The sequence below is a fragment of the Eubalaena glacialis genome, chromosome 10, assembly GCF_028564815.1.
Source record: "Eubalaena glacialis isolate mEubGla1 chromosome 10, mEubGla1.1.hap2.+ XY, whole genome shotgun sequence".
In the NCBI taxonomy this organism is placed as follows: domain Eukaryota; kingdom Metazoa; phylum Chordata; class Mammalia; order Artiodactyla; family Balaenidae; genus Eubalaena; species Eubalaena glacialis.
In genome coordinates, this window is record NC_083725.1 from 91,563,860 (window position 1) to 91,578,189 (window position 14,330).

At 36.6% G+C, this 14,330-nt stretch overlaps 2 protein-coding genes across 5 annotated transcripts in view; one reads left to right on the plus strand and one right to left on the minus strand.

Annotated features, from left to right (window-relative positions):
- Positions 1-4,323, minus strand: part of KIF18A (kinesin family member 18A) — a 77,355-nt gene extending 73,032 nt beyond the window's left edge. The window contains exon 1 of the mRNA XM_061203188.1: positions 4,260-4,323. The gene's annotated coding sequence lies outside the window, so the exon portion shown is untranslated. The remainder of the gene's footprint in view (positions 1-4,259) is intronic.
- A 120-nt stretch (positions 4,324-4,443) lies between these two features.
- The window catches only part of METTL15 (methyltransferase 15, mitochondrial 12S rRNA N4-cytidine), a 203,453-nt gene continuing 193,566 nt past the window's right edge, over positions 4,444-14,330 (plus strand). The window contains exons 1-3 of one of the 4 annotated variants that reach the window (XM_061203191.1): positions 4,444-4,525; positions 8,694-8,742; positions 9,628-9,905. In XM_061203191.1, coding sequence (XP_061059174.1) covers positions 9,645-9,905 — 261 coding nt within the window. In that variant the 5' untranslated portion in view covers positions 4,444-4,525; positions 8,694-8,742; positions 9,628-9,644. Of the gene's footprint in view, positions 4,526-4,574; positions 4,612-6,439; positions 6,677-8,693; positions 8,743-9,627; positions 9,906-14,330 lie in introns of those variants that run through there. The other 3 variants (XM_061203190.1, XM_061203193.1, XM_061203192.1) reach the window with 3 other exon arrangements.

Sequence of the window (14,330 nt, forward strand, 5' to 3'; positions counted from 1 at the left end):
TCTGAATAAGGCACACAGAAGGCATATCCTTAACCATTTTTACTAAGAAGTGGCAAAAGAAAAGCCTAAATGTCGTTACCTGTGCAATACTGTGTTGATTCAAAAATTCTTTTCAGATGATCATTCAGAAGATAGTATCACAGACTATGATCAATTTTGTCATATCTACTCTTAAGTGGTATTTGTTGATAGAATCAAAAAAGCAAGCTGGTAGGATTTCATTGGTGGGACTAAAACATTAAGGATAAACACTTCTAATGCCATTTTCATTATAACAGAAAGGTATCTGTCTAGTCTAGAGACAGTACAGTATGAAAGAGAGTAATGAAGGGGCTTTAGTGGTAATCTATAAAATGACAGGGTTGGACTATATGATATCTAAAGTCCTTTTCTAGCTCTAAATTTTGTGATTATTGCATATGATTAGAAAAGTGTACTAGAAAGTGACAAAACATAACAGCTAATAGGACTGTACGCTTCTACCTTTATATCCCTCCTTATCTCTTGTAGTGTGCCTGGCATATAGTAAGTTCTCAAACATTTGATTAATGAATAAATTAATTAATAAGTTATAAAAAGTAGACATGGAATTCAAGAAAGCAATAAATCCATTTAGAGTAGAGGTAAACATGTAATATACTTCTCCAAGAGAACCAACATATCACAGTAGAGTACAATGGTTGGCAATAACAAGAAATTCCAATGAGGACCCCGAGGCATCAAAAATAGTTAAATAACGTGCCCAATTTCTTTACAAAATTAGGAAAGCAAGATCATGTTTTATGCTAATCATTGAAGATGGTTAAAACACTATCACTTAACAAGGGTAACATTCAATTTTCTGGGAGACTGACTTACACAGAAAAGCTTATTCTTCTGTTATGTTTAATGAAGAGGTGTTAAAACTAATTCTCTTCAATAGTTGCAAGTGAATACGAACCAAGTGGAACAGGCAAGTTCTTATCTTATATCTAGCTACTGTTCTCCCTAGATAAAGTTTAAGCCAATTAAGTCAAAGATTATATGAAAGTATAATAAATTTTACTTAATTCATTGATTGTATGTACTGATACCTTCTTCAAAAGCAATCAGATCATGTTATGGACCCCATCCTGTTCTCCTGCTCCAATGACTTCCCAGCATAAGAATAAAATGTAAACTCCTTACCATGTTCTGTGGGTTCTACATCTGTGGGTTCTGTGAGTTCTACCTCTCCATCCCTGTCTCCAAATGTTATCCCACCTCTCAATTATTGTTTCAGTTACACTGTCCTCAGTGTTCCTTCAACACCTCAGTCTCGTTCTGGCCTCATGGCCTCTGCACCTTCTCTTCTCTTTGCCTGGAAGGCTCTGCCTTCAGATATTCGCAAATCTTAATATCTCAGTTCATCATTCAGGTCTCTATTCATATGTCACTTCACAGAGGCTTTCCCTATAGATTCCATTCAAAACTGTATCACCGTGCCCTTGCCTCTCTAATCCCTTATCTGCTTTATTTTTCTTCCTAGTATCTAGACTACTTGGAAAATATATATTATTTGGTTACATAGTTATTGCTTATTTACCTTCTAAAATGTAAGCACTATGAGAGTATGGACTTCATCTGCACTCCAGAACCTAGAAGAGGGCTTGTCAGATATTTATGATTTATTACATACTTGTTGAATAACTGAATGAAATAATGCAGAGTTTCAAGATATGTGTGCAAAAAACAAGTGCAGAATAGTGGACCTGGCATTCAAACATTTGTATTTTCAAAAGATATATACATATTTGTACATGCATGGGCTCTCTCAGGAAGAGAACAGAGGAAATTGATAATACCAGTTGCTTGATGATGGGAAAATATGAGGGTCTGGGTGACAGGCAGGCTTACTTTCTACTTTATATCCTTTTGTATTATTTGGATTTTAAACAAGTCTAGGTATTTTTATTTCAAAAACAAAGCAAAACAAAACAAGATTAAAATTTACCTTAAACACAAACTTTCATTTAGTAACAATTATGGAATACTTTCTCCTGAGCTCTTATTCTACAAATACAAATGTGCTAAGCAATTTACATACTTCTCATTTAATCCCTGTAACAATCCTATGATACAGGTATTATTATCATACCTATTTTATATAGAGAGAAACTGTAGTATAGACAGATTAAGTTAACTGGCTGAAGTCACACTATTGGAAGCACAAGACGTAGAATTTGAACTCAGACTGACTGAATCTAAAGCTCAAGTATTTAATCATCACTCTCCATGATGTAAATATATAACCCCCAGAAATTTTCTTATAGAAGTTAAAACTATTTGCCTACTTTTGACAGAAACTTCAGGGCCTAGTATTGGGGCTCCAGAATGAATGTTGAAATAAAACTGAAAATTCATGATTTCTCTGTGCTTGCTGGATAACACACACAGTTATCTATTCTCAGAAAATATGCTATTAATTGAGAACTCTTGGATTAGGTAGATATGGTGATAACTAGTAATAATGAACAACGATGATCATTTGGGCACACTCTATATGCCAGGCATTATGGTAAACATTTGACATTCATCATCTCATTCAATTCTTAAAAAGATAAAGTAGACTCTATTATTGTCTCCAGTTTACAAAAACAGGGACTCAGCTTTAGGCTAAGGACTTTTCCCAAGATGACAGAGAGAGTAAGTGAGAAGCCAGAATGTCAATCCAGGTCCAAATCCAAAGTTCATGTTCTTAACAACTCTGGTCTATTGGAATCAAAACAGAAGGCTTTCAAACAATGGAACAGAAAGGTCGTTTAAATTTTCTTGAATGTGTGGAGTAACACAGTTATAAATAATTTCTTAAATACAAATTCAAATCTGAATTAGATTCAGATTCAATAAACGTTTGTTAGGACCAGGAACTCCACTCTATCATGTATAGTCTCTGTGCAGCTTAAACCTCTTATTGGAAATAACTTGAGTGTTAGAGCCACTGCTTCTATTAACTTGTAAGCATCAAGGAAGAACGAAAATTTCAAATGGAGGGAAGGGCAGCACTGACATCTGGGCTATTTTTTCCTCCTAGTTTTCAGAGTTCACAGCATAAAAGTCATTTTATTGTGTACCTTAATTGATTCAAGGTATATTTGTAGTGGGACAAGATACACTTTTAAAACGAAAATTTTGTGTACTTGTAAATACTTATTTAGTAACAGAAGAGGAGACAATTACTACCGTTAAAGGCAGATAATCTTTGTGTACCGAAATATACAATTCTTACAAAATAGTAGAAACTTAATAACAAGCAGTATCTAGCCTTTGGATCTTACATTCTCCCGCAACAAAGTTCATAAATACCTCCCAAAATCCAAGGGGGGGGGGCGCTGACCGTGGTAGAATAACACTATCAACTAAAACCTGTAGAATGCCTAACACATTCTACCCGATAATAGTTAGTAACCTAAACTATACGTTATACAGCACAATTCAATTCTGGTCAAATAATCTCACAGAGTAAACAGCAGTCAGCCTTGACTTCTTCGAAACTGAGTGCCTAATGAGCACTCCTCAAGGCGAATCTCGCAGAAACTACGAACAGACGGTAGAACTGATTCTCAGTGCTTTAAGTCCCTTTCATTTGCAGAGCACTTTGTCAACCAGTATCTCTTCCATAGCTCATCTGATCCCCAGCAATCCCGTTAGTCAGTGCTGGCAGGTCTTATTTTGATGCTACAGTTGGAGTCTGGGAAGGTTCCCAAGTGACCTTTGCTAGGTTAACGCAGAACCTCGCTGGACAAAAAGGTTATAAGCTGGTGAACCAAGGCTCCTCTTGATAGTTAAGCCCAGAGTTACATTTACATCTGTGTCTGAAACAAAACACTCTGAATTTGGAGCCCGAAAGGAACTTTACACTGTAAGGTGCCGGACAGTTAAAGTGTTCTGCCAAAGTCTGGGAAAGGGGCCAAGATGCCCTTTAAAACTTCCGACTTCCTGAGAATTTCAGGCAGGAGATCCCTGACCTTCCTGCTGAGCAGTCGAGGTCTCCCGATCAGGCAGAGCCACATTCTAGTGGGTTCTCGAGTTCCTTCTTCCTTTCACTTTCTCCACTGGGACCCTAACCAGGCCCACCCCCGTCCCCACCCCCACTGCCCCACCTAACGCTTCCGTATTTGTCAACAAGCCCACTTGGTCCTCTATCCCTGAGGCGGCGGGACCCCTCCGCTTCCTGCGAGACGGGTCATCCGAAGAAACTTCCCCAAGACCAGAGTTTTCTTCTCTTGCCTTTCACTCACCTCAGGCCCAGGAGAGGTTACGGAGACGCTTCACTTCAATGTCCGCCCCTCAGCGATTCAAACTCAGCCACGAGATTCAAACCCAAGCCTGCTTTCTCAGCGCCTCGTTTCATTGGCTGCCGTCTTCGTGACGTCATCACGCCGGACGTGGCCGCGGCGCGCTGCAGTTTGGCGCCCGGCGTCTCAGCGGCCCCTTGCCGTGGAAGCTACCTTGCTCCGTGTCACCGTGGCAACTCTCACGGCAGTTTCCGGAGGCGTTGGCCGAGGTGGGCGGGGCTAGGCCGGAGCTGCCACCTGGGATCTTCAGGCAGCCTTCAGACCGTGGGCGCGGGCTCCGGTCCCAGGGTTCTGGGTGTGAGTGAGACGGGTGCGGGCAGGGGTTGGCGGTGCCCTCTGCTAGGGGGAGAGGCGGAGCCTGTTGGGTGTGGATTAATGGGTTCTGGGTATTTGTTTTCTCCTTTTCTCTACTGAGTAGTGAGGCCTCCAAGGCACAGGTCCCATGATCTGGAAGGTATAGGGACCTGTTCGTTCCAACCATTTTCAGTTGGACCGAACTGGGGTCAATTCGCCTCAGTTAATTGAAAGTTCAGGACTTTGGTTTGAGGCCCCAGGCTTCATTTCTCAGGAACCCCAGGCCTACTCCCTTAGTGCTGACTCTGAAATTATTTGTTGTATGGCTGTTTTTTACATTTCTTTCTAATGATGGCATTACAAAATAAATTTATTTAAATTTATTGGCTTAGTTCATTATTGGATGCAATGGGCTTTTAAGCCTGGGTTGTAGGTAGTATTTTAGAATGTACACTTTAAAAACAAAAAAATACCTGGAAAAAAATGGGAAATGTGTTCGCTAAGAGAATTCATCTTTTATTTATCAGGATATTTGTAATAGTATGATCTGAATTTTATTGTTGTTCTTTATGTTACTATTGTTGTATCCATTCATTCAGCAGTTATTGAGTGTAGATTTTAAGGACATAATAGCACACAATTGAGTCAAAATCCCTGCGCTCTCAGAGCTTATGCTCTAGTGATTCAACATCACCATATATACAGGATGGCACAACACCAAATGCAGAGTATTATAAGTGAAACAATATAGGGGAAACGCTCATATTATATACATTTATTTCCTATTGAAAATCAGAAGCACTACGTATTGTATATGATGCATATTATAAGATTCTTTCTGAACACTGGATAGAGCATCAATAAAGCTACTAATTGCTGGCTGTATTACATATATCTTAGCTAATGAGATAGTGATTTGTATGGTGCTTGGTTTGGTAATGAAATTGAGAAGCCTTTTAATTTTATTTCAAATATGCACTCACTCTATAGTACTTTACCTTTGATGTCCTGGACATTTATGAATTTTATATATGTTATCTGGTCACTTAATTTTCGAAACAGTCCATGAGATGTAGATACTATTCATTTTACTGAAGAGAAAACTGAAGTTTTCAAAAAATCTCTAAAGGAAACTATTTCTGTTGAAGGGTACAACCCAGTGAATTCAGAATGGAGTCATTTGTTTCTGAAATACTTTCTAGATTAAGTGATATTAAGATGCTATCTTAATGTAGTCTGAAAATAGGCATATATTACCAATTTCTTGTAAAGGTGCACTGATCATTGGTGAATAAGTAAGTAGAAGTGTTTAAATTTCGTCGTTTTTGATACCCACATTGTATAAGGCTGACCAGTCTCACAGGTGTTTCCACACCTAATCTAAATGCTTATTTTACATTTAACTTTAAATTCTGCCTTACACTTGCCGTTTAACAGTGTTCAGATTTTGAAGTCCATATTTTTAAGGAATTGTAGATTTACTATGCCAGCTGGCTTCTCTTTAGTTTGGCAAGACATTAAGGCGTACAACAGAAAGGACAAGAAACTGGCGTATTTTGTAACGAAATGTAGGGAAAAGAACCAAAACTTTCCAAACACGTAGTGCTAAGGAGACAGAAATTCCCACCTTTTGTTAGAAATTAGAGTATACTAACTGCCATGTTATTTAAAACATAGAAATTTAACATAGGTTCAGAGTAAACTGAAAAGAGTGGAGAGAAGGATAAAATGGAAAGTGAGATTTGAGGTTCCATCAGACGTTAAAAAAAAAAGTAAAAGTGAATTTCAACCTGGCAATGCTAGGGACTTATATCCCGCACCTCCCCCAGGAACACCATTTGGAACCCCGAGCTCCTGGGGCCCTTTGGCAGCTGGGGCCTGGAAGCAGCGGAACCAAAGGCAGACGGTCCTCTGTTGCTGGGGCGGACGTGGGCCCAATCTGTCCGTTCTCGCAAGTTTCCCCCAGGGCTGGGACTTGTGCGGGCGGCAAATTCAGGTTCTCTGTCACCGTTGTGGTCGTCGCAGGCCCGAGTTAAGAGGCCAACTGAGAAATCTTCGTGCCTCAGGTGAGGAGAAGGTGGCCGAGTCCCGGGCGCTCTTTTGGAGCCCCCCCCCCCACCTTTGGGGGAACTTCCATGGGTTGCCGGATTCACCCAGCAGAGGAAACTCGCGCCTCTGCTCTCCCGCTTCCTCTCCTCAACACTCATTAATCCTGAGTTCAGAAGTTTCTAAACAGTTTCCCTTGTCAGAGTGTAATTCTTACGCAAAAGAATGGTTTCTAACGTTTTCTTTAGGACCTCTTTCACTTTCTCTGTGTTCGGGTGCCAGCCTTCAGGTCGAATTTTTGGCCTTAGGAATTAAGTTTCCGAAGGGTTTTCTCTGCAGGGGGAGCTGACTGCAATGATGGTAATTGGTAGCTCCGGTGAGCAAGTAGTTTTCAGAGGTATCGCTCACCTTTGTGTTCCCACATTTAAAAGAGTAACCTGGCCAATTCCGTGGTCTCAGCAGTTTAAATTGAATTTTGCTGGCAGAGAAAAGTTAAATGGCTTGCCTAGGAAACCACAGAGTTGGCTGTAGAGTTTAGGTTTCCTGATATCCTGCTTCTTTTCTGTGAACAGAGGGAAGTTAAACTATCTTAAATCGTTTAGGGGAGCTAGTTCTTAGCGGACTGTGGAAGTGCTCTGGGTTATCTGGTGGGATATGGGGCTGCAGAAGAGAGGGAAGGAACTCCCTTTAGAACTTGCCCCCTTCCATTTTTAGGGAGGTATTCAAAGACACAACCAAAAAGGAAGATTAATTATTGAGGCCTTTTCTCCATGTTTACCCACATTAGTAGCCAATTAGTGTATACTAATATCTACAGGCTTTGTATCTTGAATATATTTGAGTAAATACAGAGAAATTGAATGCAGAAGAAAATTAAGCGCTGTTGAAAGAAGCATTTTTTTCTACCCTATTTGCTTTTTCCTGTGTGGTTCTGATTCTGATATTGGAGTTGATGGGCTTTTTATTTGTTTGTTTGCTTGTTTTTTAAAAAAAATCAAAATCTGAACATACAGTATAGATTGTTTACATATATTAGATAGGCAAAAGAATCGAATAAGTTATTGGTTGTATTGTTTAAATACTCCATATTCCACTATTTAGGGCTGTACATCGTTCCTGTGTCCTCTGTTGGGTGCCCCACAGTATACTGTATTTCCAAGTGGAGTAGGACCAAGCAATAAAATATTGGCTCCTTAAAAAAAATCTAATTCATGGAATACTACAAATACCTAGTCATAGTGTAATCAAAGTACCATTCAATTACATGAGTGTATTAAATAGAGCCAGTGGGCTGTGTTTATAGCATATAGGTTAAGAGAAAAAGTTCTGGGGATAGAATGCTGATGTTACAGTTCTAGCTTTATGGCTCTCCAGCTATGTGACTTTTCAGCAAATTACTTCTCTGTTTTCCTCATCTGCAACATGGAAATAATAATAGCACCTACCTTTAAGAGTTGGGGTAAGGATTGAATGAGTTAGTACATGTAGTGTGCTTAGAATAGTAAGTGGTACTTAGTAAGTGCTCAATAAATGTTAGCTTTTATTTTGAAATATGTTAGAAATGCTAAGTTAGAGCATAGTTTGGCTTACTTTTGTAAACTTTCTGGAAAACATAAGGCATAATTCATAATTTGGCTAATTTGTTACTGCTGAACATCCAAAATCTTGCTTAAAACTCTCATTAAAATTTTTTTTTTGCCATATTTTTTCTGTGTCACATTTACAACATAATTCTGTGAATTATGTCTTTGGTATCCTCAAGATTACATCTTACTGATATTATATTTATATAATATCAAATATGTATTTTTATTTATTTTCCAGTCATTACATGTGATTGACTTTTCAACATTATTCTTCATTTTCTAATGCAAAAGGAAGGGAAGGCATATTTAATCAAGATTTATGTTTCTTAAATATTTTGAGAATGTGGTTTTTGGTAGGGTCAGTGAGACAGGTAAAATTTTCTAAAGCAAGGTTAATTCTATAGAATCTGGAATTTATCCATCCATTCTTTTATATTTTTATTTTTTCCAGAAAACAAGTATTAAGCGCCTAGTGTGCATCTGATTTCGTGGATATAAAGGTGTGGTTCTTTTAAATAACTCATAATCCATGAGGAAGGAAAAAAGTAGTGTTAAATTGTTATTTACTTTAATAATATCAAAAATGTTGCTTGCATCCAAATGGGTAAAGAACATAATGTTTTCAAAGGGTATTCTGTTAATATATTTCATAAATTACTTTTTTCTCTCCATTTTAAAGAATTACAGATTACAGAATAAAATGGAGCAAGTAAGAGAAAGTGAAGGAATATATCAGTTATTTACTTGCTTTTTTTGGGGCATGGGGCAGAGAGCAGATAATTAAAATGATATGAAGTGCCAAAGTGTGTTCAGTGGAGTGTTTATAAAGTTATAGTTTAAAATGATATGTATTTCACTGATATAAGCCATGGTGAGGTGATTTCATCAGAGCATATCCATGACAAATCTGTAAGATTTTCACAAACTGATAACCTCCTTTTCTTTTTGGTTGTACATGCATAGTCTTTTTTCAGGGACAATTTTTCAAACAAAGTTAAATTGAAAATGAAGACTTAGCATTATGAGAAAAACAGTTAGAAGAGCTTGAAATAAAAGACCATGTGAACCTAAAATAGAATAATGTTTTTAATCCTTTTCAGAAAAATGATGACTGATTAATCAATATTCACATCTCTGATGGTTAAAACATTAATGGTCTCAGAGCTTATCAGGCTACATTAAAAATTGTATTTTCAGATAGTTTCTGGGGTTCTCTTGGGTTCCTTGCTTTGCATAAGGAGGGTAGTCACCTTCACTTGTCTGAGATGATGAATTTTACATATTTTTCCTGTGTTAAATATTTCATACTAATTTGCTTTCCCCCAAGTATTATAACATTCTTTTGAAAAAAGCCAACAATCATGATATTTTAAATTTTTTTCTAGATTTGTTGATCTACAGAATGCTTCAATACCCATATTTTTGTAGAATCTATAAAAAATTTCTTTCGTGCTGGTTGGAATCTGGCATATTTAATTTGGGTGTCTGGCCAAAAAAAATACATGCTACAGCAGAAAGATATAATGAATATGAAGCCCAGGAGCAAACAGATCAAACTGGAGCTCAGGAGTTACAAGACAGAGATTCTGAAGCGATGACTAAATTACATATTCCAGTGATGGTGGATGAAGTTGTTCGTTGTTTGGCACCACAAAAAGGGCAGGTAAGTTGGTTAGTTTTATATTTTCTAACACTTTTTAATTGAGATATAATTCACTTAATATTCACAATTTTAAGGTGTACAATTCAGTGTTTTTTAGTATATTCACGAGCTTATGCAATTATCACCACTGTCTAATGCAAGAACATTTTTATCACCTCAGTAGGAAACCCCATACCCATTAGCATTCACTCCCCATTGACCCCCTTCTTGCCCCTGACAACCACTAATCTATTTTTTGTCTATATGGATTTGTCTAATCTGGACATTTCATATCAATGAATTCATACAATATGTGGTCTTTTCCGCCTGCCTTCTTTTACTTAGCATGTTTTCAATATTTATCCACATTTTAGCGTTTTTCGGTACTTCATTTCTTTTTATTCCTGAATCATTCCATTGTATGGATACGGCTTTTTTTTTAATCCATTCATCAATTGATGAGATGTATGTTTCCACATTTGGACTACTCTGAGTAATGCTGCTATGAACATTCATGAACAAGTTTTTGTGTGGACATGTATTCAGTTCTCTTGGGCATGTACCTAGGAGTGGAATTGCTGGGTCATATGATAACTTTATGCCTAACTTTTTGAGAATCTGCTAAACTGTTTTCCAGAGTTGATTAGTTTTGTCAAATAACAGTTTTAAAAGGAAAAGAACATTATTCCGGCTATGTGGTTAGGGTATGAAAACTGAATTCTAGTATAGCTTCTTGAGAATTTTCGTATCTTTTTAGGAATGACTGGAGACAAAGATAAAAATCTGAATTCCTGTCCCCTGTTTTCTTAGGCTTAGTTTTCAGCTACCTTTCTGTCTTACTGAGAGTTCTCCAGAGATATAGGACCAACAGGATATGTGTGTGTGTGTGTGTGTGTGTGTGTGTGTGTGTGTGTGTGGGTGGGTGGTGGGGGGTGTATGGTGTATGTGTGTATAAAGAGAGAGAGAGAGAAAGAGAGATTGTTTGATTGATTTTAAGGAAGTAACTCATGTGATTATAGAGGGTTGGTAAATTCAGAATCTGCACAGTAGGCTGGTAGGCCAGAGACCCAGGTAAGATTTCCAGGTTGAGTCCAAAGGCACTTGGCTGGCAGAATTCCTCCTTGTTCCAGGGAGGTCAGTGTTTGTTCTATTAAGGCTTTCTAGTGATTAGATGAGACCCACACATTATTTGGAGGGTAATCTGCTTTACTCAGTCCAGCAATTTAAATGTTAATTCTTATCTAAAATATACCTTCACAGAAACATCCAGAGTAACATATGACCAAATATCTGGGCACCATGGCTCAGCCAAGTTGACATATAAAATTATCCATCATACTTGCCTTATTTATAGTGTTGCTAACAGGATTGTATAAGGTCTTAGGTATGAAAATCTTTAAAATCTATAAAAAGATCACTAAAATGTTAGGTGATGTAATATCCAAAAAGAAAAAACTAGTCTTTCTGAAAATTAATCACATTTACAAAAGGAAAAGAAATTTTTATCATAGTAAATTTTCATTAAATGTCTGTTTATAACTTTATGCTGATAGTAATTAGCATACTGACTTCAGAACTATGATCTCTTATTCTAGAAGCTACTATTATTACCTAAATCAGTTATGTTCATTTTAAAAGCCATTCTTTGTTTCTTTTCCCAACATATAGTGGCTTAGTAGTTAAGAGCAAAGATTCTATAACAAGACTGTATAGGTTTGAACCCATTGTCTAGCACACATGTGTGTGTGAACACATACACACAGCTCTTAAAAAGCCATCAGTGATAGGACTTAGGTTGCTTTATCATAAAAAATATTCTGTTTACCTTATCCTCAGGCAATATATATATAATGAAATAAACCCAGTATCCTTAAATGAGATTATGTGTTTAAAGTATCTGGCTAAATGCTATCACATAGTAGGGACTCCAAAATATACATGAAAATGTAAGTTAAAAAATTAAATTGGATAAGACTTCCTGTTAAGTATGACTTCATCAAAATGAAATTCTCTTCATTTCCTTTAAAGATTCATAAGGCAAGGATAGTAATTAATACTCATACCAAAATGTGAGTTTTAAAATGTATGTATAAATATATATATTTGAGATATATATGAGAGGGGAGGGGCAGTTAGTAAAAATGTGGAACTGGATTTGATGGCTTGAATTTGACCTCTGGAACCAGAAACCAAATTCATTGTATAAATTTGCTGAACCCTAGTAGCAAAAACCAAATATTTATTTTGCAATAACCCATGAAGTAGAAAAACAACCAAACAAAAACAAACCTGGCTAAGTCTCCTCCTAATTCAGTATTGGATCTGCCTTTTTTCAAAAACCAAGTGGAATAAAATTAGGCGATTCTACAACCTGACCTACCCTGCTGTTTCATTCTGTTCAAGTTCATGACAATTGTAATGTTGGTTTATTTTGACATTTCCATTGTTCTGATTTGAGTTGGGTTTTCTAGTAACTTTTTATAGAAAGTTTAATTTTATGAATGTTATTTATGAGAACTTTAATGTGAGGTACACTTAGAGACAATGTTATTTCTTACCATTTCTGCTGTCTGGCAGACAGCTTTATTCACTATTCCCTTAATCTTCAAGTAATAAAGAACTACTGACAGTCCTTGGACAGGAAAGGTCTTCATTTTTTCCAGAACCCATTATTTTCTGCTTTTCTTCCTGAGCCTTTTCTCCAAAATCACTTTCCTTTGCAAACTATGAGTCATACATTCACCTGTATCAATCACCTACTTAATTACTGTTTTTCACATCACCTTCAATGATAAATTTACAAATGAAACTTTGATCATAACAGGAACTTTAAATGTAGTTTTGAGTGAGGCCTCAGTCATTTAATAATTATTTCCTTTTCTTTAATATTTAAAAGATGCTTACTTAAAGAAAATAATTGATTTTGGTAATTTCTTCATAGCCAATTCACTACATATTAACTTAGTTTTGCAAATACATGCAAAATATTTATGAGTTTGAATTAAAAGAAAAAAATTCCTCTTCCTCTTCCTTGGGAGGTACAGAAGGAATTAAATAAATTATAATTCTTCTCCTTGCCCCGTTCTCATTATTTCATAGTCTGGGGAATAATTTTTGTAAGAAAGTATTACTTGTTCTAAAGACATTTTTCTTGCTCCTGAAGATGTTTTAGTGTAGGCTACCTTGGTCAATTTTTTATTCCTTATTTCTGAAAGCTGGAGAAAATATGCATGATCCTGTCTAGTTGAAAATGATAGCAGTTTGAAGGATATAGGAGTCTTGGTATTCTTTGCCCAGTAGTATTGCTAATGTAGCTAATGTAGCTTGGTGCCTTAGAGTTTCTGTAGGAGTGAAAAGTTATGAGGGACATGATGGTCATGCAAGGACTAGTACCAGTAGATGTGTAATTTCATATAAGTAGCTTATCATGCCTCTGCCTCAGATTTCTCATCTGTAAAATGAAGAAATACAACCTATCTCATATGGTCATTGTAAGGGTTAAATGAGTTCATTTATGTAAGTCGCTTAGAATGATATCTTCTGAGTAGTATGAGCTCAATAAACATTATCTGATACTATTATGGGGATTAGAAAGGTCAGCATTGGTAGCTAGATACAATAAAATTCAGGAGAAAAATGCCAGGAGGCAGCAAAGGTGGAACCAACATGTTTGTAAATGAAAAAGTGCCGTTTCTTTTGCCTGAACCATTCTTCAGGTCTTGAATTAAATTTCACTTTCTCAGGGAAGCTTTTCTGGAGCCTACAGAGGAGGGCGGTCTCCTGATTAATACATTCATGGAGTCATATACTTTTCTTTCATAGCACTTATAATAATTTATAATTATAATTTTTTAATGAGATTATTTGTTCAGTGGACATCTCTCCTAGCAGACTGCCCTCCATGAAAGTCATGGACATGTTTATCTTGTCTACCATTGTATCATTATATCTTCAGGGCCTAGCATAAGGACTGTAACATGGTAGGTTTGTAATGATTTTTAAGGGAATGAATAAAAGTCAGAGTAAACTGGAGGACAGATGTGAGGCACAGATAAAAGGAATGTCCCTCGGGTACTATGGTAGCTTCTCAGGCTCAAGATGTATATGATTCCAGCCTCAGTGTGGCAGGCCCAGTCTGATGAAGTAACTGGAGAAATCTGGTGAAGGAACAGATATGAGGACTGAGAAAATGAGCTGGTACCTAACTGATGCAAAATAGATTATGATAAATGTCAGGCTAAGGTTTTAAAGTTGGGTTTCTAAATATTCAAAATAAGTATTTTATCTATTTTGATAGTCTAACATTTAATATTAATTTCATCATTACTTGATTTACCAAAGCTGTCATGGTACAAGATATGATAATTTTCTTTCTAAAAAAATGCCCTATGCTCTATATAATGGATTTTTCTTAACATCAATTTCAGTATTTCACTTGTTTTACTT